General features: G+C 47.3%; 1 protein-coding gene across 1 annotated transcript; it reads left to right on the forward strand.

Moving 5' to 3' along the window:
- Positions 1–985: 985 nt before the first annotated feature.
- LOC125229308 (adhesion G protein-coupled receptor A3) lies at positions 986–20,330 on the forward strand. The gene is given in 10 exon segments (XM_048134114.1): positions 986–1,539; positions 2,026–2,091; positions 2,694–2,909; positions 3,139–4,028; positions 4,112–4,254; positions 4,332–4,523; positions 13,969–14,176; positions 14,252–14,380; positions 16,803–17,575; positions 17,578–20,330. Coding segments are annotated over 10 exon segments (4,620 nt in total). The 5' UTR covers positions 986–1,216; the 3' UTR covers positions 19,258–20,330.
- The last annotated feature ends 3,325 nt before the right edge of the window (positions 20,331–23,655 follow it).

Consider the following 23,655-nt stretch of genomic DNA (forward strand, 5'->3'; position numbering starts at 1 on the left):
TTTTTTCTCTCTCTCACATATGAATGACAGAGACATGCCTAGACACTTGCACAGGCGCCGCCTGGCGGGATAAAATGTCAGTGTGCCTCCTCATTAAACCGCGTCGAATCGAGTTCTCATAAGAAATGTAGAAGGCGATTTAATGACAATCGACTCGGCTCGGCTAGCCTAGTGGACACCAGGCTTTACAGTAGGGTCAAAACATAGATTACTGAAAATAATGATTTCTTATTTGATAAAATTTGTAATAGAATTATAATTCTATGGTTTTAAAAAACCGAAACAAAATTATAGATTAGAACCAAATTAGAAAACCGGCCAAGAGCGTGTCGGGCCACGCTCAGTGTAGGGTTCCGTAGTTTTCCGTATTTTTCTCAAAAACTACTGAACCTATCAAGTTCAAAACAATTTTCCTAGAAAGTCTTTATAAAGTTCTACTTTTGTGATTTTTTTCATATTTTTTAAACATATGGTTCAAAAGTTAGAGGGGGGGGGACGCACTTTTTTAGGGTTTTTTCCTTTAGGAGCGATTATTTCCGAAAATATTAATATAATCAAAAAACGATCTTAGTAAACCCTTATTCATTTTTAAATACCTATCCAACAATATATCACACGTTGGGGTTGGAATGAAAAAAAAATATCAGCCCCCACTTTACATGTAGGGGGGGTACCCTAATAAAACATTTTTTTCCATTTTTTATTTTTGCACTTTGTTGGCGTGATTGATATACATATTGGTACCAAATTTCAGCTTTCTAGTGCTTACGGTTACTGAGATTATCCGCGGACGGACGGACGGACGGACAGACAGACATGGCGAAACTATAAGGGTTCCTAGTTGACTACGGAACCCTAAAAACGAAATCGTAAGATAGCACATTGACAGGTCGTACCTTACTATTGCTGTTCATTAAGATAGGGTCGTGCGTTACTGTAGCAGTACATTATCGGCTCCAATCATCAGTCAGTCGAGACAGTCAAACCAAACATAGTCGTAATGTCGAGAAAATACTTGAATCTATTGTTTATTTATCTACATTCCTGAACAAAACACTGCATCATGACAAAAACTATCTCTCAATTGTAACCGTAACAAGTATTTAATAAAATTCGCCAGTCGCGCTCGAGAGAAACGGTGAAACTCGACGATCGCCATCCGAGTATTTGTTAAAATGTGATCGTCGGTCGTCGTTGGCTTAGTGCCACGAGATTAATGGGTGGTTTAACAGAAATAGGCGCGATGAGGTGTGTGGTGGTAGTGCTGGCGATGTGGTGGGGCTGCGCGGCGGGCTGCCCGTCGCTGTGCTCGTGCCGCGGGGCGCGCGCCGACGGCGAGGCGTCCGGGGCCGGGGCCGGTGTCGGTGTCGGTGTCGGTGTCGGTGTCGGTGTCGGTGTCGGTGCCGGTGCCGGTGCCGGCGCCGGGCCCGCCGCTGCCGCCGCCGCCGACGCCGTGCTGCGCTGCGGCGGCCCGCCCGCGCTCATCTCCGAGCTCAAGGAGGTCGACTTCGCCGACGTCACTGGCTCCGTCGTCAGCTTGTAAGTCACCACACCGTTTACCAAAAAGACAAAACCAACTATTATCATGCTTTCATGTGGGAACACTACTAGACGGGTGTGAAAAACAAAATTAAAGTGGACGGATGGATCCGATCAGCAGAATATTCAGACCCAAAAATCAAGTTTAAAGGAATTCATCCAGGTTTTCCAATTTGTCCTAGTTTGTTTGTAAAAGTTCCCTTACAGTTTCCTCAGAGCTGACTTTACTGGGGTGTTAGATCTAGCTGGCTGTTCACATTTTTAACTTTAAACTAGAATATGTATATTATGCTGCACCTGACATCATTGCTATTTTATCTTAGTTGTGATTTTGAATATTATGAATTTGAGACCATTGTGTAGCAGACTTTCTGTGAAAGATTTGTATTTTACAATAGTATGTATTATAAATAAACTCACATCATGTGAGCAAAAAGTGGCGTGGGGTAGCAACTTTACTCACAACACGATGTTGTGTTGTTGCAGGAACATGTCGGGCAACGCCATCAGCACGCTGTCGCGAGACCTGCACCTGCCCAACCTGCAGAAACTGTAAGTTCATTGCCTTTCTGTCTGCTAATAGCCTTTGCCAGAGATGGCTGGCTTGCCTTCATAGGTGACCTGATGTAGCTGCAGTGGCCGAGCACCGAGCCCACATCAGCATGCCCATATTGACCCATATCTTTACATGTGGCAAGTAAATTACAAGTATATAGTAGTATTCTTACAGCACCAGTCAAAAGTTTTATGTTCATCATTTGATTTTGATACAATTGAGTACTTTTGTGCAGTTAAAATATCTTCATTTGGGCGGTGGAAATATGTTTCCAACTGATATGCTATTGTTTCCAGAGATTTGTTTTACTAGTCAGACACAACTCCTCACCTGTAGAAATTGCTCTTTCATTATAATTTATAATCTAGTAAGCAATGTAAGTGTGATGGTAAATGCTAGGTCATATGTGTGGAAATTGTTTCTGAAACAAATTTTGGCGCCTGACCTGCAAAATACTTATTGCTCTAAAGCAGCCAATTGTACTGAAAACAAGGAGTAAACTGAAATGTCTGACCAGCACTGTATGTGAATAATAACATGTACATGTATTGATGAAGCATCCAGATGATTTGATAAGAATATGATGTGTGTCGCACAGAGACCTGTCGCACAACCAGATCAGCCTGATCGAGACGGATGCGTTCTACAACATCACGGCGCTGACGCGGCTGGACCTGTCGCACAACCAGATCAGCGCTGTGAGCCGCGAGGTGTTCAAGGGGCTGGTGAACCTGGAGCGCCTCTCCCTCGGCCACAACCTGCTCACCGCGCTCGCGCCCGGCACCTTCCACCACCTCGTCGCCTTGAAGCAGCTGTAACTATTCCTTTTTGTTATTTATCTCCATAATAATAATTGTTTAAGTGTTAAGTCATCCAAATTAATGAATATTTTGCAGTCGTTTTTTAGTGAATGAAGTCGAATATAGAGTCATACAATACTTTTCCACGACTCTTCTCTTTTCGAACAGATTCTAACTCAGAATTGACATATAGCAGTCGAGTATTTAGATCGTTCGGTGATCGTGGATTGTCGGCACCGGCAGGGACATCACGGAGAACCGGCTGGTGTGCGACTGCGCGCTGGTGTGGGTGGGCGCGTGGGCGCGCTCGTCCGGCGCGCGCCTGCAGGGCTCCCCGCGCTGCGCCGCGCCCGCGCCGCTGGCCGGCCGCGCGCTGCGCAAGCTGCGCATCTTCCTCGACCTCGCCGCCTGCGAGCCCGGCGCCGGCGAGCCACCCTCCGTGCTCGTGACACGCCCCGCGCGCGACCAGCTCGTGTTCGAGGGCGACGCGCTCACGCTCGTCTGCAGCGCGCCCTTCGCCTCCGCGCTGCACAAGTACGAGCTGCGCTGGCACCACGCCTCGCTCGACACCTGCGACGTGAACGTGACCAGCGCCGACGTGCTCGAGGAGGGCGCCGCCGAGACCGCCGCGCACCTGCCCAACGTGACCGCGCACCACGCCGGCGCCTGGACCTGCGAGTACGCGGACGAGGCCCGCGGCCGCCACAACCGCACCCTCACGCTCACCGTGCTGTCCGACGCCACGCGCTACTGCCCGACGGGCACCACCCGCGACAACAAGGGGCTGTACTCGTGGCCGCAGCTGCCGGTGAACCGCACGGCCGAGGTGCCGTGCCGCGACGGCGCCGGCGCGGGCGTGGCGCGGCGCGCGTGCGGCGCGGACGGCGCGTGGGCGCGCGCGGACACGGCGAGCTGCGCCTACACGAGCAACGTCACCAAGCTGCTGCAGCAGTTCGCGCTGCTGGACGTGTCGCTGGTGCAGTACGCGGCGCTGAACGCGTCGGCGCGGCTGGCGGCGCTGCTGCGCGAGAACACCTACCCGCTGGCGCTGGTGGCCGACCCCGACGACGTCATGTTCGTGGCGCAGGCCGTCGACAACTACATGCGCTACGTCGACGACGAGCCCGACCTAGGTGAGTCGCCCGCGCCCGCGCCCGCGCCGCGTGCCCGTCGCGTCATGTGATGTATTAATGATTGAACGAGATGTCTGTGTCAGGTTCGGCGCTGCTGGACGTGATCAGCGCGGTGATGAGCGTGCCGGCGGCGGTGATGGCGGCGGCCGAGGCGCAGCACGGCGCCTGCACGCGGCTCGTGCGCGCCGCCGAGCAGCTCGCCTCCAGGCACAACAACAAGCAGAAGGTGCGTGTCTGCTTCGTCCGAGAGCCGTACCTACTAGTCTCGTGTTATGTATGTAACGACATGTTCCGTGTGCGCAGAGCAACCTGGCGGTGGAGAGCTTCCCGGTGCGCGCGGGGTTCGGCGGCGCCACGTGCGCGTGGTACAGCGCGGGCGCCGAGGGTGACACACAGGCGGCACAGACCGCGCCGCGCCTGCACTGCACCACCACCAACCGCACGGTGGCGCGCATGCTCACCTTCCACGACGCGCTCATCCACGCCAGCGTGCAGGTCTACTCTTTGTTTACATTACATGTCTACTCTACTCTACTCTACTTAACCCCACACGACTACCTTGTTAACTGCATTCTATTCAATTCAATTCAATTCATTTATTTCGTCATCATGGGTAATGTATGTAACATTACAATAGGTGTCAGTTTACATTATAAGTCCGACCATGGTGTGCCTTTCGGCGTACGATATAAAAAATACTTATGCTAAACACATTTACATGCATAAAATTAAACTAAACTGACTAATAAACAAATTGGAAATATCAAAAGTAACTTTATATAATCATGTCAAGCAATAACAGTATTTAAATTGAAAATAAAATAATAATAACAATAGAGACATAAGATTGTGCAATCATTCATTACATTCATTAATAAATTCATTGATCGAATAGTAGGCTTTTTCTATCAGGTACATTTTCAAAGCTTGTTTAAATTCATTCAGACCCTCTTTACCTCGAATTGTCTTTGGTAATTTGTTGAAAATTTTTGGTGCCATTCCTATAATACTTTTTGAAAGTAATTTGGTCTTTGATGGCATACCTATCACTTTATCACATCGTCTCTCACTAGAGAAATATTTGAAGAGGTGTGGATTACTTTTAACAAATAAAGCGATTTCGAATATGTATAGGCAAGGAAATGTAAGAATTTTCAAATCAGTAAAGAAGGGTTTACATGGTTCTAAATATTGTAGTCCGCACAAAGATCGTAAACACCTTTTCTGTGCTCGAAATACGAGTTCACGATTAGTAGAGTTTCCCCAAAAAATAACGCCATATCTGAGCGTTGAGGAAACGTATGCATGATAAGCTGTCAAAGCTGTTGATTGATTCACTATTTTACGCAGCATAAACAAAGTGTACGTATATTGGCTCAACTTTTTGCAGACATTTTCGGTTTGAAGTTTCCAGGAAAGATTATTGTCTAATGTTAAACCGAGAAATTTTGTATGGTCCGTTTCTGAGATTATGTAGTTGTTAAATTTTGCTACTGGAACCAATAGATTTTTACATCTCTGTTTAAAATTCATTATGTATGTTTTGGCCAGGTTAATATGAAGGTTATTTCTGTCAAGCCATTCGATAGTGGACTCTAAAGTTGTATTGATATCAGATTAGTATTACGTATAGTATGAATTTTTTGAAACGAACGTTTCTAAACAAAGGTATTGTTCCTTTTGTGTTGAGCGGGAGCTTCTGTATTTGCACGCGCTAAGACAACAAGAAGCGACTGTATCCTCATAATTGTAAGGTTCAAATCTGTACAGCAGCAAATTTGAGATAGATTATTTTGGAAATGTGAAGCGATAGACCACACCGCTATAGGTGCGAAAATACAGCGCTTCTAATACTTTGATACTTGGTGGTGGTGCTGTAAGTAATGAAACACGTATATTATCACTGTTATTTTTTATTAATGATTTTGTTAACAATCACCAATTGTATATAGCAATATATAAATAGTAATTACATAAATATTAGGTACAAGTCTTGATATATAAAATAACATAAATAACTAAACAAACCGTAAACCGTATTTATAACAAAACATAACAATGACGGTCAGATTGAAAAACCTTATCAGTGTTTATTGTCACTTTGCGATGACACCTTAAGGTGCCAGGTGCTTATCAACCTTTTAATCTGGCAGTTTCGCTGTTTAAACGTGTTATTTTTATTATACAGACTGACATATTACCGATGATTATTATAACTATATGTACTATACTTACACCATCAAGTATCAAAGTATTAGAAGCGCTGTATTTTCGCACCTATAGCGGTGTGGTCTATCGCTTCGCATTTCCAAAATAATCTATCTCAAATTTGCTGCTGTACAGATTTGAACCTTACAATTATCAGGATACAGTTGCTTCTTGTTGTCTTAGCGCGTGCAAATACAGAAGCTCCCGCTCAACACAAAAGGAACAATACCTTTGTTTAGAAACGTTCGTTTCAAAAAATTCATACTATACTAAAGTTGTATTGATATTCTATGATCAAATTCCGTGGCGCGCTTAGCACCCGTCTGATTAATGAATCGGTGGTAGGAACGACAATCTAGACACGCGGCAGCGTGTCAGGCCAAGTTCAAGTAAAAAAACTGGCGAGCAGCACCGTGTGTATTATTACACGAACCATTTGGAGCCACTTTTGACCCCCTCATAACTCAATAACAATTTTTAACCGACTTCAAAAAGAAGGAGGTTCTCAATTCAACTGAATGTTTTTTTTTTAAATGATGGTCCCGTTGGCAATAAGTCGGGGTCTGATGATGGGACCTTGGAGAAATCGAGGGAACTCTTCAAATGTCATAGGCACATGTAATGTTTTTAGTGTATTTTTCAAAGCTACACCAGTATTTACGCCTGATGGTAATGGTTTTATGTGGCTGAGCTGATGATGGAAGGTCAACTCCTCAATGGTTAGGAGTTATAAGATGATTCTTTCACTACTGTACGCATATTCAGACTGCTACTTGTAATATCAGTAGGAACCACTAAAAATCAACAAATAAATAAACTTTTTTTTTTATTTAACCGCCTTCAAAAAATAAGCGCGTCAGACAACACAGAGAAACTAAAAAGCAAAAAAATAATATGATTATTAGATGTCTTACCTAAACCTAAATATCTAAACATCCAAATTATAAACTAATCAATTATTTTTGGAGTCGGGCCTGCTTGCGTAAGGTTGGGTGGGGCAAACAGGCAATAGCAAGGCGAGGAACAGGGCTGGTACATACAGACTACAAAAATAATTGATTAGTTTATAATTTGGATGTTCAGATATTTAGGTTTAGGTAGGACATCTAATCATCATCATCAGCCAAATTTGACATGTTTATGTATATAAATAAACATAAACATATCAAATTTGGCTCATATATTGAGACTTGCGAGATACATGTTTGCTCCAAATTTCATTAACACATCTCAACAGTTGTTTAGATAATAATAATATAAAAATTTTACCTTCCAATAAAATTGTTATTATTTTGCCTGGTATATCCGAGGTCTTATATAGAGAGAGTACGTCGTAGACGTCGCATCGGACCGATAGATGGCGCCATCGTTCGTTGTAAGTCGCTCCGGCGTCACACCGCCGCGATGTTGGTAGTCCCGTTTTCCCCACCTGCAACATAAGGCTCCTACGCGCCCCGGCCCGCCACCAGCCACCCTCATTGTTGAGGAGAAGTGCCGACGGTATATTAAGCCTACCAGGAAGGCATCACTCAGACCTCGGATATACCAGGCAAAATAATAACAATTTTATTGGAAGGTAAAATTTTTATATTATTTGTGCCGTTTGTATATCCGAGGTCTTATATAGAGACCTGTTTATTATCTCCTGGTGGCGAGTCAGCTGGCGCGCAAGCCTTTGGTAGCCCTATTGGCATAGCATAGAAGAATAAGTGAATCGGTTGTTGAACCGATTTGACAGATGTATCAGTCGAAATCGCCTTCGATCCGCGAATATCTCGGTGCCAGAAACGCCTAAAGAGATTTTCGTGATGACGTTTAGCACTTTCGAAACCGGGCTCTACGCGGCGCTACGACATTTTCGCTACATACGGGGAAACCCATGTAATCGGCTACGCTTCTACGAGCGGTGTACCCGACAGTCGGGTTCTTGGTAGCGAAAGTGTTAGCTTTAGTCAGCGAATAGTTAGAGAAATGACATTATTATACATTGTAGGCGAGGCTGACTTGAACAAGATACAAAAACCTTAGATACACTTTTATTATTAACAGACACGTTATTTTATCAGGTTATTATAAACCCAATTTCAGACACAAAGTGTGGAAATTAACTGTAAAAGTAGTGTAACTATCTGTACTGTAGCAGGGTAACGTAATTGATACTGCTTTTGTCAACCCTTCGTAAAAATTATCTAAATCAATATTAGCTTTGATATGACTATTTAAAGTCCAACGTCTTACGTCCATATCAAACACAGAAAAAGGTCATCACTCACGCGCCCGAGGGCTATTTGTTACGATACTGGTATTTTCGATCAGACTATTTCGCGTCAAGCGAGCGCGGTTACAAGCGAGACTCCTGAACTCTGAACTCTTTTTAGTGAGGGCATTTGAGGATACTGATCGCTCGGTAAAACTAGCCTAGAAGATGAAAAGTACGAGCGCTGTCGATTGCTACTACACTGGACGGAGGTATCAGTCAATTTCTTCAAGTCAGTCATTGACTCTTAGGGTAATCCATTACCTAATCCAAAACCCGATGCGACGGATTTCTACTTCGTGCAATGAAGGTCGACAGTGTAGACTGAGAGGTGACGTCCGTGTCGCATCGCTGGTGGTTGCTGAACACGTCGTGGTAGCAGGTCAAGGGGTGAATTAAAACACCGCCACACATGCGCGCTTTGAGAGCGTAGGCGGAGCGCAATAATGGCGGTGCACCGCACAAACGCTGGCGTTGCGCCCAGTGGGCACTAGCGGGAACTAACGAGCGCGGATTGCGAGCGCAACGCGCGCGGGACGCGAGCGGAATGCGCGCGCATTCAGCGCGCTAATAGCGTAGCGTTAGCGAAGCGGAATGCGCTTTATGTGTGGCGGAGGCTTAATACGTACCGTTGTACGGCGTAATGCAGGGCTCTCGCAGACGAAGAGGTACGATGACGGGCGAAGCAGAAGAAGGCGAGGTCACCGAAGGTCACTTACTTGGCTCCCAGGGGGTGCATACTGACCTCGTACGACAGTCTGTTGGAGTCAGCAGTTACTGTCGTAGTTACTCGTAACCGAAGAGATGTAGTCCTGCCATCGTACAGCATAACATAACATACAACCGAACTGTGCATAGCATATAGTGCTATGCGAACCTTAATCCGGCTGCATGTCACTTCAGTCGCCAGCGCCACCGCCTGTTGAAGATTATTTTCCATCGGAAGAGCTTTACTTTGTACAATATTCCGATTATTTAAGGTCTTATCGGGCTGCAAATGCAAGCAAAACAGGAGCGATTGGCCTACAGCTATCGGCAGCTGTACGAGGTAATGCTGGAAACCAACCTCCCTCTGTAGACTACGAAAGTTGTGAAATTGATGAAATCAGGTTCTACGATCGAATCAAGCTCTATATTAATTCAGTATAGTCGAGCCAGATGATAACTACTGAAGTCCTCCTGAGTTCCTGGCCCCTTTCGCTTTGAGCTGGAATCTCAAGTTCACTAAGGCGAAGCGGGTTTATTTTTCCCAATTTGTTTATTAGAGGCTCGGCGAATAAGTTAATCTCTCGAATGGACAGGGGGCGCCACAAGCCTCCGGGAAATCGTCGTGTACTTGGAACCCCCGCGGCCAGATTACCGATCGGTTTTGGTGTCCGCCCGGTAAACAGACGCACGCTCAGGATGCAGCACGCTGGCTCGAATTCAGATCTGGACATTCTGAAAGAGTTTTTTTTTTTTTTTTAATTCCGCAAACCTTTACGATGTCTTTGACCTACACAATGAGCGACGTACAGGAATCACAGGGTCGTCTCGCGAGGCGCCTCTCCGATTAGATAGCTCGCGAACATCGTCAGGACACCCTCGCAGCAGTGCGGCTCCTCGTCCGGTTATTGACGTCTTACCTCGTTCAACTATGGGTGGCCAAGCCACGTTAGGACGTAGCATCTTTAGAATTTATCTGTTCTCACTTCGGCGACGGAGGAGTCATTGGTCAAAATAGAGTGTAAATACTGTCGAAGTACTTCACGAGAACTGGAAAGAGAAGAGTGGATACCATAGTGTACGGGATGTCAGCTGATAGCGGCGCCCGGCGTCACATTGGAGGGCAGTATCAGCCTGGTCAGCAACAGAGTCTGCAACGATACCGTAGCAGACGGAGCCCGGATATGGTCGTGGCACCATTGTAGGGGAAGACAGTGCTCGCGGTGAGCGTGACATCTTAGGCGCGACGGGCGTTATCAGCGTGGCGGCTAGCAGTACCAAGGGACCACATCAGCAATCTTACCAGCTTGTCACTGCAGCAGACGATGTTACGTTCGGCGGTGAGATTGAGACGGCCGTCGTCAGCTCGAAAGGCGTCTTCGATGCCCCTGTCGCGTCACGCAGTATCGTGCTCGGTGGCCCTCTCGAGGTCGCCGCCGTCAGCGCGGGAGGCACCGGCGCCAGCATGACAGTCAGCTACATCGGTGAACAGCATCAACAGAGTTCGCGGCGTCGTCACGGCAGACGCGGCAGGAAAATTAGCGACGCCTTCGCGGCAGCCGCAGTATTGCGCTCGGTGGCGCGATGAAGGTCGCCGCGTCTGCAATCTTACCTCGTGCGATCGAGGCGACATCAAGGCGCCAGCATCAGCGTGTCGGCCGACGACACCGGTGGAAAACTTCAAGTAGCTTGCGGCGATGTCACGGCAGACGCAGCAGAAGGATTGCGACGCCTGTGCAGCGGTTAACAGTATTACGCTCCGCATCACCACTGAGGCTTGTCACGGCAGACGAACGCTCTGCATCACCATCGAGGCGCCAGCATAAGCGTGGCGGCCAGCGATACTGGTGGACAGCTTCAGCAGGGTCGCGGCGTTTTCACGGCAGATGAGCGCGCTGCATCACCATCGAGGCGCCAGCATAAGCGTGGCGGCCAGCGATACTGGTGGACAGCTTCAGCAGGATCGCGGCGTTGTCACGGCAGATGAGCTCGCTGCATCACCATCGAGGCGCCAGCATAAGCGTGGCGGCCAGCGATACTGGTGGACAGCTACAGCAGGATCGCGGCGTTGTCAGGGCTGACGCACGCTCTGCATTACCATCGAGGCGCCAGCATAACCGTGGCGGCCAGCGATACTGGTGGACAGTCAGCAGGATCGCGGCGTTGTCACGGCAGACGAACGCTCTGCATCACCATCGAGGCGCCAGCATAAGCGTGGCGGCCAGCGATATTGGTGGACAGCTTCAGCAGGCTCGCGGCGTTGTCAAGGCAGACGCACGCTCTGCATCACCATCGAGGCGCCAGCATAAGCGTGGCGGCCAGCGATATTGGTGGACAGCTTCAGCAGGCTCGCGGCGTTGTCAAGGCAGACGCACGCTCTGCATCACCATTGTAGGCGGGGGCAGAAGGTGGCCGCGCTGGTAGCCTGCATATTGACGACAGATCACTAACGGCGCGGCGCTCGCGTCGGGGCAGCAGCAGACATACTTACAGCGTCGCACGCGACGCCTATGTGGCGGCCACAACGTTGTTCGGCGGCACCGCAGAGATGGCCATCGTTAACGAGGAGGCAACTTCTACGCAACTTCGGCGGCGCCGACGCGGCGGACAACACTGCCGCGGTCAGTGGCGCTATCGCAGCGCTACAGTAAGTTCCGGCGCCGACACGTGGTTTGGGGCCTCCGCACCGAATCGGAAACCGAACATGTTCTTTCTAAAATAATATGAATCTGCTCACCCATTCGTCGGAGAAATTCAAACCTCCTTGGAGCGCGGTATTCCTCCACCGCGCCCTCCGCCGCCGCCGCCGCCGCCGCAGCCCGCAGGTCGCGCAGCACGCGGTCGCGAAGCACGTGGTCCCCGGAGCACGTTACCGCTTATATTCTCGCGCGAAACTTTTAATACGCGGATAACACTTCCTACTTTAGTCTCGGAAATGCGAATAGTTTAAAAAGAAAACTGATTAACGGTAACGATTTTTGCAGCATGGAACTTTCTTACAAAAAAGTGGGTAGAATCATAAAGCACCGCTCGTTCATTTCTATCGTGAGAACCCCGAAAGACGAATAATGATCGCTAGCGAGGCATAATATATCTCATTATTCAAGAAGAACGAGCGTAAATTAAAAGGGAAGAAAGAATTGACGGTGAAAATTGAAATTGAAAAATTTCATAATTCCGAAACGTTATAAGCCACTTTTTAAATAAAAACACGAATAACTCTGGTTTGACCAGGAGTAACAAGGAAATAGAAACTAAAAGATTAATTTCGAGACACCATGCTGTAAAAATGTTCGAACGGAATACGCGACAACCGGTCACTTCGGCGTTCGACGAAACAATGAGGGTGGCTGGTGGCGGGCCGGGGCGCGTAGGAGCCTTATGTTGCAGGTGGGGAAAACGGGACTACCAACATCGCGGCGGTGTGACGCCGGAGCGACTTACAACGAACGATGGCGCCATCTATCGGTCCGATGCGACGTCTACGACGTACTCTCTCTATATAAGACCTCGGATATACAAACGGCACAAATAATAACGCCCAAAATCGTCATTTTTATCATATACCTACAAACATAAACTCTAACCCAGTTCCAAATGACCTAGAAAGTTCAATTTTGGCATGAAGATAGATAATTAGGCGAATACACAGAAATTGGTAAATTTTAATCATTTTCGAAGAGTGATATGTTCAGTAAAAACATGTTTAGTTCAACCGGGGCTTACTAGATGGCGCTAGTAGTCCTAGATCTTTTCAGTAAACTTAGTGAATATTAATACGCGTTCCCGTAGCCTTAAAACTCTAAATTTTTGTGCAACAAGTGTTGTCAGATGTCTAGAATTTTAATTTAATGAAGTCAATATGCAACTCCAAGGTAAAATTTGATGAACTGCTAGTTTGTCCACCCGTCACAGGATGGCGCTAGTAACCTCCATGCTGTGATATAGACTGTGTGTTTGATTATGTAAAATGATGGTATACGTTTCCTGTAAATTCGGAATTTTAATCATGTAATCTATGAAATATAAAAATGTAAACATGTAGTTAAAAAACCCAGTTTCAGTTGACCTAGAAAGTAGAATCAATCAGAAACTGGTAAATTTTATTCATTTTGTAGCGAAAAGCGATGTACCTATTCAGTAAAAACGAGTTTAGTTCAATCGGGGCTCTCTAGATAGCGCTAGTAGTCCTGGATTTACAGGTAACTTGGTGAAGATTAATAAGCGTTCTCGTAGCATTAAAATTCTAAAACCTTGTGGAACAAGTGTTGTCAAGACAAGGCGTCTAGAATTTTATTGAAGTTAATTATGCAACTCCAAGGTAAAATTTGATAAACTGTTAGTTTGTCCACCCGTCACAGGATGGCGCCAGTAACCTCCATGTTGTGATATAGACTTCTGTGTTTGAAGATGCAAAATTATGGAATAACGTTACTAGATGGCGCTAGTAGTGGATTTTCGAGTATTTAAACTTAGTGAATATTAATAAGCGTTCCCGTAGCCTTAAAATACCTACAAAAAGTAATGATATCGCATCAAAAATATAAATGTGAAATGAGAGCCAAGTTCAATAATATGATATATGCCTTGGTGTTGTTCACTTCAACGAAAAAATAAGTGATATCTAGATGGATGCCAAGTTCAATGGTCAATCCTGAAATTTGTTTATAACAACATAACTCAGCTTTCAGACAAAAAAAAAGGCTAGAATATATGTTCCTGACATGAGGTGAACGGCGGTCGTGTGTAACGTGTGGTCGTTGTGGTCAGATCCCGGCGTCGCTGCAGCTGTCTCTGTCTCGCGGCGGGGGCGGAGCGTCGCTGGTGGTGGGCGTGTTCGCGGACGCGGCGCTGTTCCCGCTGCTGCCGGCCGACGAGCCCAGCGCCGAGCACCGCGCCAAGGACTACTACGGCCGCAGCACCAAGCGCGAGGACATGAACATGGAGATCACCTCGCCCGTCGTGTCGGTGCAGCTCAGTCAGTATATCTGTTCCTGCTCCCTCCAGCACACACACACACGCGGACACTAACGAGCGCCCTCTCCCCCCGCAGACAACGGCACGCTGGAGCGCGCGCTGCTGGAGCCGGTGATCTTCACGCTGCGCGCGGCGGGCTGCGGCGCGGCCGCGCGCTGCGCCGTCTGGGACCCCGCCACCAAGCGCTGGCAGCACAACTCCACCGGTCAGTACACCGAGACGAGACTCCACCGCAATCTTATACCTTACCTACGCTACGAGTCAACCGACGAACTCGAACGATGCTCTATATGTCGGCATCCCTTTTTACCCACGACGGCACGGAGAAGGTATATTTATGCGTTTGGGCATTTTCGCGAGAACTATCACAAAAAATTTTGTTTTTCCTACTCAGAATTACGAGCCCTTTCGATCTAGAACAAAAAATAAGAGACAAAAAAATGGTCCCCAAATTTTCTATTATTTTGCATACTTTCTATTTCTACTTTGTAACCGCTGTACAAAGTGTTTGAAAATGGTAACGAAGTGGAAATATTAAATTTGGGACGCTTTTTTACCTACTAGAATCGAAAGGGCTCGTGATTCTGAGTAGGAAAAACATTGAATTGCCCTATTTAAAAAAAAAACGGTTTTAAATGTTTTTCGCGAAAATGCCCGTTTAGGGTGAGAGATTGTGCGTGTTTGTTTGACTTTGTGCAAACGAATGTTACCGATTATCTCCTAAACTACAGGACCGATTTTAATTCGGTTTTCAGTAATGGGTTTGTGGTTCATTGAGGCATGTTATTAGATAGATGTTACGGTGATAACTCACTAGGGGGCGCTGCAATAAACATTTGTTTAATGCAACCAATGTTACCAATTATTTCCGAAACTACGAAACCGATCTTGATGCGGTTTACGGTAATGGGTTTTTGACTGATTGGTGTATGTTCTTAGATAGGTTTTATGGTGGTAACTCACTTGGAGGCGCTGCAATAAACATTTGTTTATGCAATCTTCCGACTCAGCTGAAACTTTGCATACATGACATATGTAAATCCGATGACAATGCACTAGTATGGTGACTTGAAGCTGATCTGATGATGGAGACGGGAGGTGCTTCAGAGTACTCTGTGATAAGATAGCGCAAATTTACTTTGGGGTTGTTAGAAACGTCTCGATGAGTATTAGTTGCCCGTGGAAAAAAATACAGTCTGCGATAAAATAACCGGTTTCTACAATAACTTTAGAGCTAAGTTTGACCCACTTCCCGAATTCTAATTGAGCAGAAACTTTGCATAGATATGTATATTGGATGTCTAATTGTCTATGAGATGTTATGAGGACTTGGAGCTGATCTGTTGTCTGTACCTGTGATGTGACGAGAGCTATCCTGTATTTCAATTAAACAGTCGTGCAGATAAATTATTCACGTTACTAAAAAACCGCAAAGTTCATTCAATGGCAGCCCCCGACATATGTTATTGGAATTTTTATTAAGTTCATAGTTACTTGATGATTAACTCTAGTTTCACAATTTCTTCAAGTCGAGGGTTTTTAAATTATTTTATCCTTTTTAAATGAGGTCATAAGATTTTTACTTACTAAATAAATGTTGATTTGATATACGCAAAAAAAAAAAAATGAGGTCTCCGTCGTGGGTTTATCAAAATGTTTAATTTTGCTTTTTATTATTGATATAGCTCTTCATCATTCTTTTTGCATGTGTTTAGTTACTGTGTTTGCGGAGACTACACCCTAGGGGGCGCTGTAGTGCAGAACTAAAACCAGTAGTCGGATTTTGTTTGTTTGATTATAATGATTATAAATTAATATTAACTCGTTTAAAAACATTTTTGGTTTAATCTTTCATAAACACCATTCCAATATGTGAATTTTACTGACACAAACGTCGGTGTTTGTCAGCAAACTTTCATATAAGGTACAGCGGCGCAAATCTCGACTGGGGGGCAAATGTAACTGGTCCATTTTTTCCATGTTTTACAATGTTCGCATTATTGAAAAGAGTGTTCACCGGTTATACATATATGGTAGGCGTGTTCAGTGGATACATGTAGAACTCAACATCATAGTGTAATAAGGGAAAAAATGGATTAGTTACAATTGCCCCCCAGTCGAGATTTGCCCCGCTGTACCGTATACTTTTTCGAGGCGATTTGAACGCTCGGTCAGTAACATCACACTAATTATTTGGAGTTGTGTTATCTATCATAGAGGAATGAGTAAGGGGAGAGTTGTAACTCCATACATCAGTAAATGCGAGTTATTTGTAGTGACATCTAGCGCCAATCACGCGTCAAATAGCGTAAATTATCAGTACTGCTACTTGTCAATAGATGTCGCGACGGACGATAAGTCTAATGATCAACAATTTGTAGCTAATATTACAATAGTATTAATCAGTATTCTTTATTCAATTCCTTCTGCTTGTAATGTAAGTTGTAAACTGTTTTAATATTAATTTTGTGGCAGACGCGACACTGTTGACACCTAGTGTCGAGTAATGGTACGGTTACGCTATTTGACGCCACATGTCACTCTTTCCTTAGTTATTGTTGTATGGTCATGTATGGATCGACGCTTCGGTGGGAGCGTATGAATAAGCGCGGCGTCGTGTCCCGCAGAGTGCCGCAAGCTGCACGTGTCGGGCTGCACGTGGGTGGTGTCGCTGCCGGCGCCGGGCGTGGTGGCGCTGCTGGCGCGCGCCGAGCGCGGGTACTACGGCGGGCGCACGCACGGCGCGCGGTTCAAGGTGTCGCACCCCGCCGTGTACGTGGGCTCGCTGGTGCTCGCGGGCTGCCTGATGACCGCCGCCACCACGTACGCGGCCGCCTTCCCCGCGCTCGCCATGCCGCGCCGCGCCAAGCACGCGCTGCTCAACACGTGGCTCGCGCAGGCCGCGCTCTGCCTCTTCTACACGCTCGGCATCTACCAGACCGAGGACGCGCGCCTGTGCCGCGCGCTCGGCCTGCTGCTGCACTACCTCTCGCTCTGCTGCCCGCTGTGGATGTGCGTCTCCGCGCACCTCATGTACAAGGGCGTCACGCGGCGCGAGCGGCCTCCTCCGGAGCCTGTCGAGTCTGAACCCGAGCCCGAGCCCTCGCCCTCCCCCTCCCCCGCGCGCCCCGTGCTCGGCCTCTACCTGTGCGGCTGGGGCATCGCGCTCATCGTGTGCGCCATCTCCGGCGCCGTCAACCTCAAGGAGTACGCCGGCTACGCGCAGTGCTTCCTCAGCTCGGCGGCGGCGCTGACCGCGCTGCTCGCGCCCGGCGCCCTCCTGCTGCTGTTCCTGGCCGCGCTGTTCCTGCTGGTGCGCTGCTCGCTGCGCGACCCGCTGCACGCGCAGCTGTCCGAGGGCACGCAGGCCACCGAGCACGTGGACCTGGAGCTGTGGGAGGGCGCGCCCCGGAGTGCCGCGCCGCCGAGCTGCGCAGCCTCCGGTCCGGCGCCGACTCGGAGGCGGAGGACGCGGAGCGCGCGCCGCTCGTGCAGCTGCGCGCGCAGGTGATCGTGGTGGCGCTGCACCTGGCCGCGTGGGGCTCCGGCGCCGTGGCCGTGTACCGCCCGCTGCCCGCCTACCTGCCCTACCAGGAGGACATCTGCAGCATCCTGTACGCCGTCTGCGCCACCGTGCTCGGCACCTTCACGCTCTTCTTCTACGGCATCGCGCGCAGCGACGTGCGCGCGCAGTGGGCGCTCATGCGCTGCTACCTGCGCCGCTCCAAGCGCTGCTGCCGCAACCGCAGCGTCTTCGACTCGGCGCGCCCTCCCGCGCCCCCCACCGCGCCCCAAGACCGCTCCCGCTCCGGCAGCAGGAGCTCCAACAGAACCAACTCCAAAACCAACAACAGCGCCATATACAAGGCGGCCGCGGAGCTGAACGGCCACGGCCAGAGCCTGCGGCGGGACCACAAGAACACGAACGGCAAGTCGCCCAACATCAACCTGGTGGTGCTGCACCGCCAGCAGTACCGCTCCGACGGCTCCGTGCTCACGTGCCCCGACGCCGGCGCCGGCGGCGGCGGCGGCGTCGAGGCCTTCTACAACCCCAACCAGATGAACGTCGCCAAGAAGTTCTTCAAGAAGCAGCGCCAGAACATGAAGCGCAACTGCCTCGAGCTGCCCTCTCGGCGGGACCTGGACGCCGACTCGCACGCCTCCCTGCCGCTGCCCGCCCGCGAGGCGTACGGCGTCGCCGGCATCATCGGCTCCGGCGCCAAGGTCAACAACACCAACATCCACGTGGAGCCCGCCGCCGCCGGCCGGCGCACCAACAACCCCAACCTGCTCGACGCGGACGCCGACTACAAGAGCAAGTCGTGGACCACCGCCGCCGCCGACAAGGTCGTCAACATCTACACCAACGTGCCCGAGACGCGCGTGCCCACGCACACGCACCACGTGGTGGCGGCCGACACGCGCACCGTCTCGCAGCAGTGCAGCCTCGAGTACTCGTCCGCCAGCGAGCCGCCGCCGCACTCGGCCTCCTCGCACACGCTCGACACCGAGCCCACCGAGCCCACCGAGCCGGCCGAGCCCAGCGCCGCCGCCGAGACCACCGACACCGACTCCTTCGGCCTCTACGTCGACTGCCGCCGCGAGCAGCGCGCTCCGCTCTCCGGCGGCGAGGCGGACCGCCTGCTGCCGCACGTCGACGCCGGCAGCACCAACGCCAGCTCGCACGGCGAGACCGAGAGCGACATCTACTGCCCCAACTACCAGGTGTCCGAGGTGAGCATCCGCAGCCACGGGCTGTACGCGCCCTCGCCCGCCTCCATGTGCCCCCCCGAGCTGAGCTTCAGCGCCGAGGACGTGTCGCACGCGGACGAGCGCTACGTGAACCTGGCGCCGGCTGCGGGCGCATGCGCGGAGGCCGGCCGCCACAGCCCCGCGTCGTGCGCCAGCGACCTGGACGAGCTGTACACCGCCATCACGGCGCGCCGCGACCTCGCTCCCGCAGCGAGCGACGCGCTCGACCTCACGGCGCACAGCGACGTCACGCTGCGCCCCGACAGCGACTCGCTCAGCGACCCCGACTCCGCGGCGCGCACCGCCACCCTCAAGGGCACGCTCGTCTGATCGCCGCCGCCCCCGCGCAGCCGCCCCCGCTAATTATTAGTACGCTGTCCTCGTGAACCTTGGGGGCGAGCACGAAGCTACTTATCGGACGGTAGCCGCTCGTCGGTTGACGTCTTTGGCGGTCAAACTCATATCGTTTTTCATGATTGTTTCGCTCTATTTTGACTGAGGACTCTCTAAATGTATAATAAGTAAATATGATCTTATGACCGCCGCAATGTATTAATTGTTCTAATACGTAATCTTATAACGTCCTATTTTATTTTATCGGTTTATTATAATAGGACATGTCGTAGATGTAACTATAACAAATGGACTGAAAATATAGATATAGCTAGTTTCCGGGCTGCCTGACATACTCGTAGTGTAGCGCGACCGCAGCGCCTCGCCGCGGCGTGTCCCGGAACTCCCGGAGAGCTCGGGAAAGATGACTCAATACTACTTAATGCAAGGAGAGCTAACTTGAATAGTGCCATTAATGTAAGTGTGTATAATGTTAGGTTAAGCTGTACATTTGTAATTGTAAATTAATTTATTGCTAAGATTCCTGGCGAGCGCCGCGACGTGTCCGCGAGCGGAGCCGCGCGCTCGTTTGTTCCAGAATAAGTTGCCAACAACGTTATAATATAGATTTCGAATCACTTAGGTACTCGAACAAACGCGCTTCCTTTCGGAGGCATGTCGCGATGTTATTTCTATGCGTATTATATGTATGTGCCAAATGACGTATTGGAATGTTAACCTTCTAACCTATTCTGACTCGCGAATCTTCCACGCGTGACGGCAATGAGTAGATTTCATACAAGATAAGTATAACTTTTGATCAATCATATATTTGTACAGTCTGGAGATCTCGTGAACTTAAACTATGAGTAGCTCTGGGTTGTTTCTGACTAATTTCAGAAACACTGTAATAGCTCGGTCAAGTTGTGTTCGAATACTTCGAATGTATGGGACATAAAAACAAATTGAATCCAGCTAAACTTGAATGCAAGTATTAGTAATATGGTATCGTAGAGTGTGGTGCTTCGCGCACACTAGCGTCCCCTACCGCCGCCCCGCCGCAACACCTCTTTTTAACCGACTTCAAAAAAGGAGGAGGTTCTCAATTCGACTGAATGTTTTTTTTTTTATTTTTTTTTTTATTTTTTTTTTGTATGTATGTTACTCGATATCTCCGAGGATCGTGGACCGATTTTCAAATTTTTTTTTTTGATCGAACGGGTATAACCCCGAGATGGTCCCATTGGCACTAAGTCGGGGTCTGATGATGGGATCTTGGAGAAATCGAGGGAATTCTTCAAATGTTATAGGCACATGTAATGTTCTTAGTATATTTTTCAAAGGTACACCAGTATTTACGCCTGATGGTAATAATTTTATGTGGCTGAGCTGATGATGGAAGGTCAACTCCTCAACGGTTAGGAGTTAAAGGATAATTCTTTCACTACTGGACATATATTCGGACTGATACATATAATATCACTAGGAACCACTAAAAATCAACAAATAAATTAACTTTTTAACAAAAAATAAAACCGCCTTCAAAAAAAGCGTGTTACAAAACACGGAGAAACTAAAAAGCCAAAAATAATAAACCTTCGAATTCAGATTTCTTATCGGATTGCAATAATCTAAACATCCAAATTATAAACAAATCAATTATTTTTGGAGTCGGGGCCAGCCTGCGTATGGTTGGGTGGGGCAAACAGGAAATAGCAAGGCGACGAACAGGTCTGGTACCGACTACAAAAATAATTGATTTGTTTATAATTTGGATGTTTAGATTATTGCAATCCGATAAGAAATCTGAATTCGAAGGTTTATTATTTTTGGCTTTTTAGTTTCTCCGTGTTTTGTAACACGCTTTTTTTGAAGGCGGTTTTATTTTTTTAGCATAAAATTAGGTCCCAGTACGCTAGTGTGCGCAAAGCACCTTACCCTAAGCTAAGGTATCGAACCGCATTTCTTTTTTATTTGGATTTAATTTGTTTTCAAAGAATACAGTTTGACCGGATAATAAGTTTAAAATGAGTATTTATCTAACAGCTAATAGGTACGATCCGAGTATGGTGACAGGTACCTATCATCTTATAACCTTAATGTTTGTATTAAGATGTCATCATATTTAAAAAATAAATACAAGGGTTTTTGCTTAGCGCTTGCTGTCGCTTTCGTGATTGTTTGTGGCTTGTTCTGGGGCGAGGCGACTCGTCCGCCGCAACTCGCAACTCTCGTATAAACATAATAAATGTGACTGAACGTGTGACCCGCCTTACTTCTCTCTAGTCTACTTGGCATTTTATACACGAGTAGTGGTATACCTACGTGGACAACAATTGTAAAACATTAGGCTGAACATTATTTAACGCTAAATATAAGTACCTAGTGGAAGTACTGTGCAGCTGGAGTGTGCCTCAAATCGATGTTGTGCTGTAGGCCTAATATTGTGTTGGCGTTTAACCGCAGCCGGCGAGATTCAGCGACCTTTTCACATATACCTACGTGCAAAATAGCACTTCTCTTCACACCTCTGAAATTGATTACAGGAATTTGTCACATTAAGTACCTATCGTATGACACAACACTAATGTTGGACAAATCAAGCAGGCGCCTCCGCTGTGGAACCTATGTGGCAGAGCAGAAGCCACCTCTCAGCCAGGTCTCGATGATGTTTAGTGGAATGTATCTATCGGTGATGCTGCGCGTTCAGCTTGGCTGCCAAGTGGCGTGTCGTGGGCGTGGGCGCCGCAGCCCGCAGGCTCCCGCCGGCTGCGTCTTGTAGAGGTTTACTAGGTCGAGCTCTGTCGGCGCGAGGGCAACCTCTGTTGTGAGTGTAAGGCCGTTTTCACATTATCCGATCCGATATCGGATGTCGGAAGGATTTCAATAGAAAAAATCCAAGATGGCGTCTGTAATGTATGGGATATCGGTCCGACATCCGATATCGGATCGGATAATGTGAAAACGCACTAAAAGTGGAGCCAAGATACGTTGGCAACGATAGAGGCCTCAGCAAGGATAGAAGTCGGTTTCGTCTCTTCTTCGTCGTTTTATTTTTAAATAACCTTTGCACCGGCTAGGCTGTCCAACCGTTGCCATTTATCTTGGACTGACGTTCTAGCCCATTGCTGACCGACACTTGGACAGTGTTATGGAATAAGCGATCAAGCGACAGTTAGTTGAAATCGAGAAAATGAGCTAGAAAGATTTGAAATTTGAATCAGTTGTTGTAAGTTCATTTATAAAGCAAAAAAGTTAATTTTGACATTAAACCTATAAAAGTGTTCATAATTTAAATTGATAAAAAAAATAACACCATACCTATTCAAGTTTCGAAATTATTAACGATTTTCCGCTTGATTCTTTATTGAACTAATACTGCGATGAGGTTAATTTATTTCGCCGTAGCGTACTATGACACATATTTTGTCGCTTGATTCTTTAATGCAAATTGTTAGAGGTAAAGTGAATACTGGAATAAAATAATATTCCATATATTTGAGTAAATAGTGCTATTGTAAATAAATTAACAACAATATTTTCCTCCACAATGATTAGGACTAATCCGTCTAACAATTTAGTTTTGTTCTGCAATCAACTTTTTTTAATAAATGTCAAAAAAATCAGCATATATGGCAAAATTGACATTGTAACTAATAGGCTCCCCACAGACAGTCTTAAAAATTCATAATCTTAAAAAAAACTTGTATGCAATCTGACAGTTCAAACTGACACTGACAAGACACTGACAGATCTGAACTGTCAGATTGCATACAAGTTTTTTTTAAGATTATGAATTTTTAAGACTGTCTGTGGGGAGCCTTAATAATTCATTAGTACTAGCCAAGATTACACACATAAGATATTATGATATAACAAAACCTCTCGATACTTAGTTCTCATTAAGCGAAATATCCTGCAATTTCAAATATGTAACAACGAATTAAACGACACCAATAGGGCGGTTAAATCGATATTGCGTTTATAAATCATCAAAACTTTAAACCAAAACGAATTAAGGTCAGGTGGGGTAAGGGAAACATACTTCATTTTTTATATTTTACATCGAGCTCTAATCACTTTATTTAATGTCGTATATTCATCTTGACCGACATAAAGTATGCTTCTTTAAGTCTGCTTTCTAGGGCGAAATTAATTTTTAAACTAGCTTTATTGCATGTAGCTGGAAATTTATAAAATGTTTAGGCTGGTCCTGCCGTTTCCCTTTCCCGAGTTTTGGGGTAAGGGAAACACTTCGCTAAAATCTTAAAGTATTGCTGCTAGTGTGGATTATACCGGCAATGTAAATTAAAAAAAAACATCACCAATCAAATGGAGACTTTGGTTCTTTGACATATAGTTTAAAATAGAAAATATTTACATAAATTGAAATTC

The sequence above is a fragment of the Leguminivora glycinivorella genome, chromosome 9 (genome assembly GCF_023078275.1).
Source record: "Leguminivora glycinivorella isolate SPB_JAAS2020 chromosome 9, LegGlyc_1.1, whole genome shotgun sequence".
Lineage (NCBI taxonomy): Eukaryota > Metazoa > Arthropoda > Insecta > Lepidoptera > Tortricidae > Leguminivora > Leguminivora glycinivorella.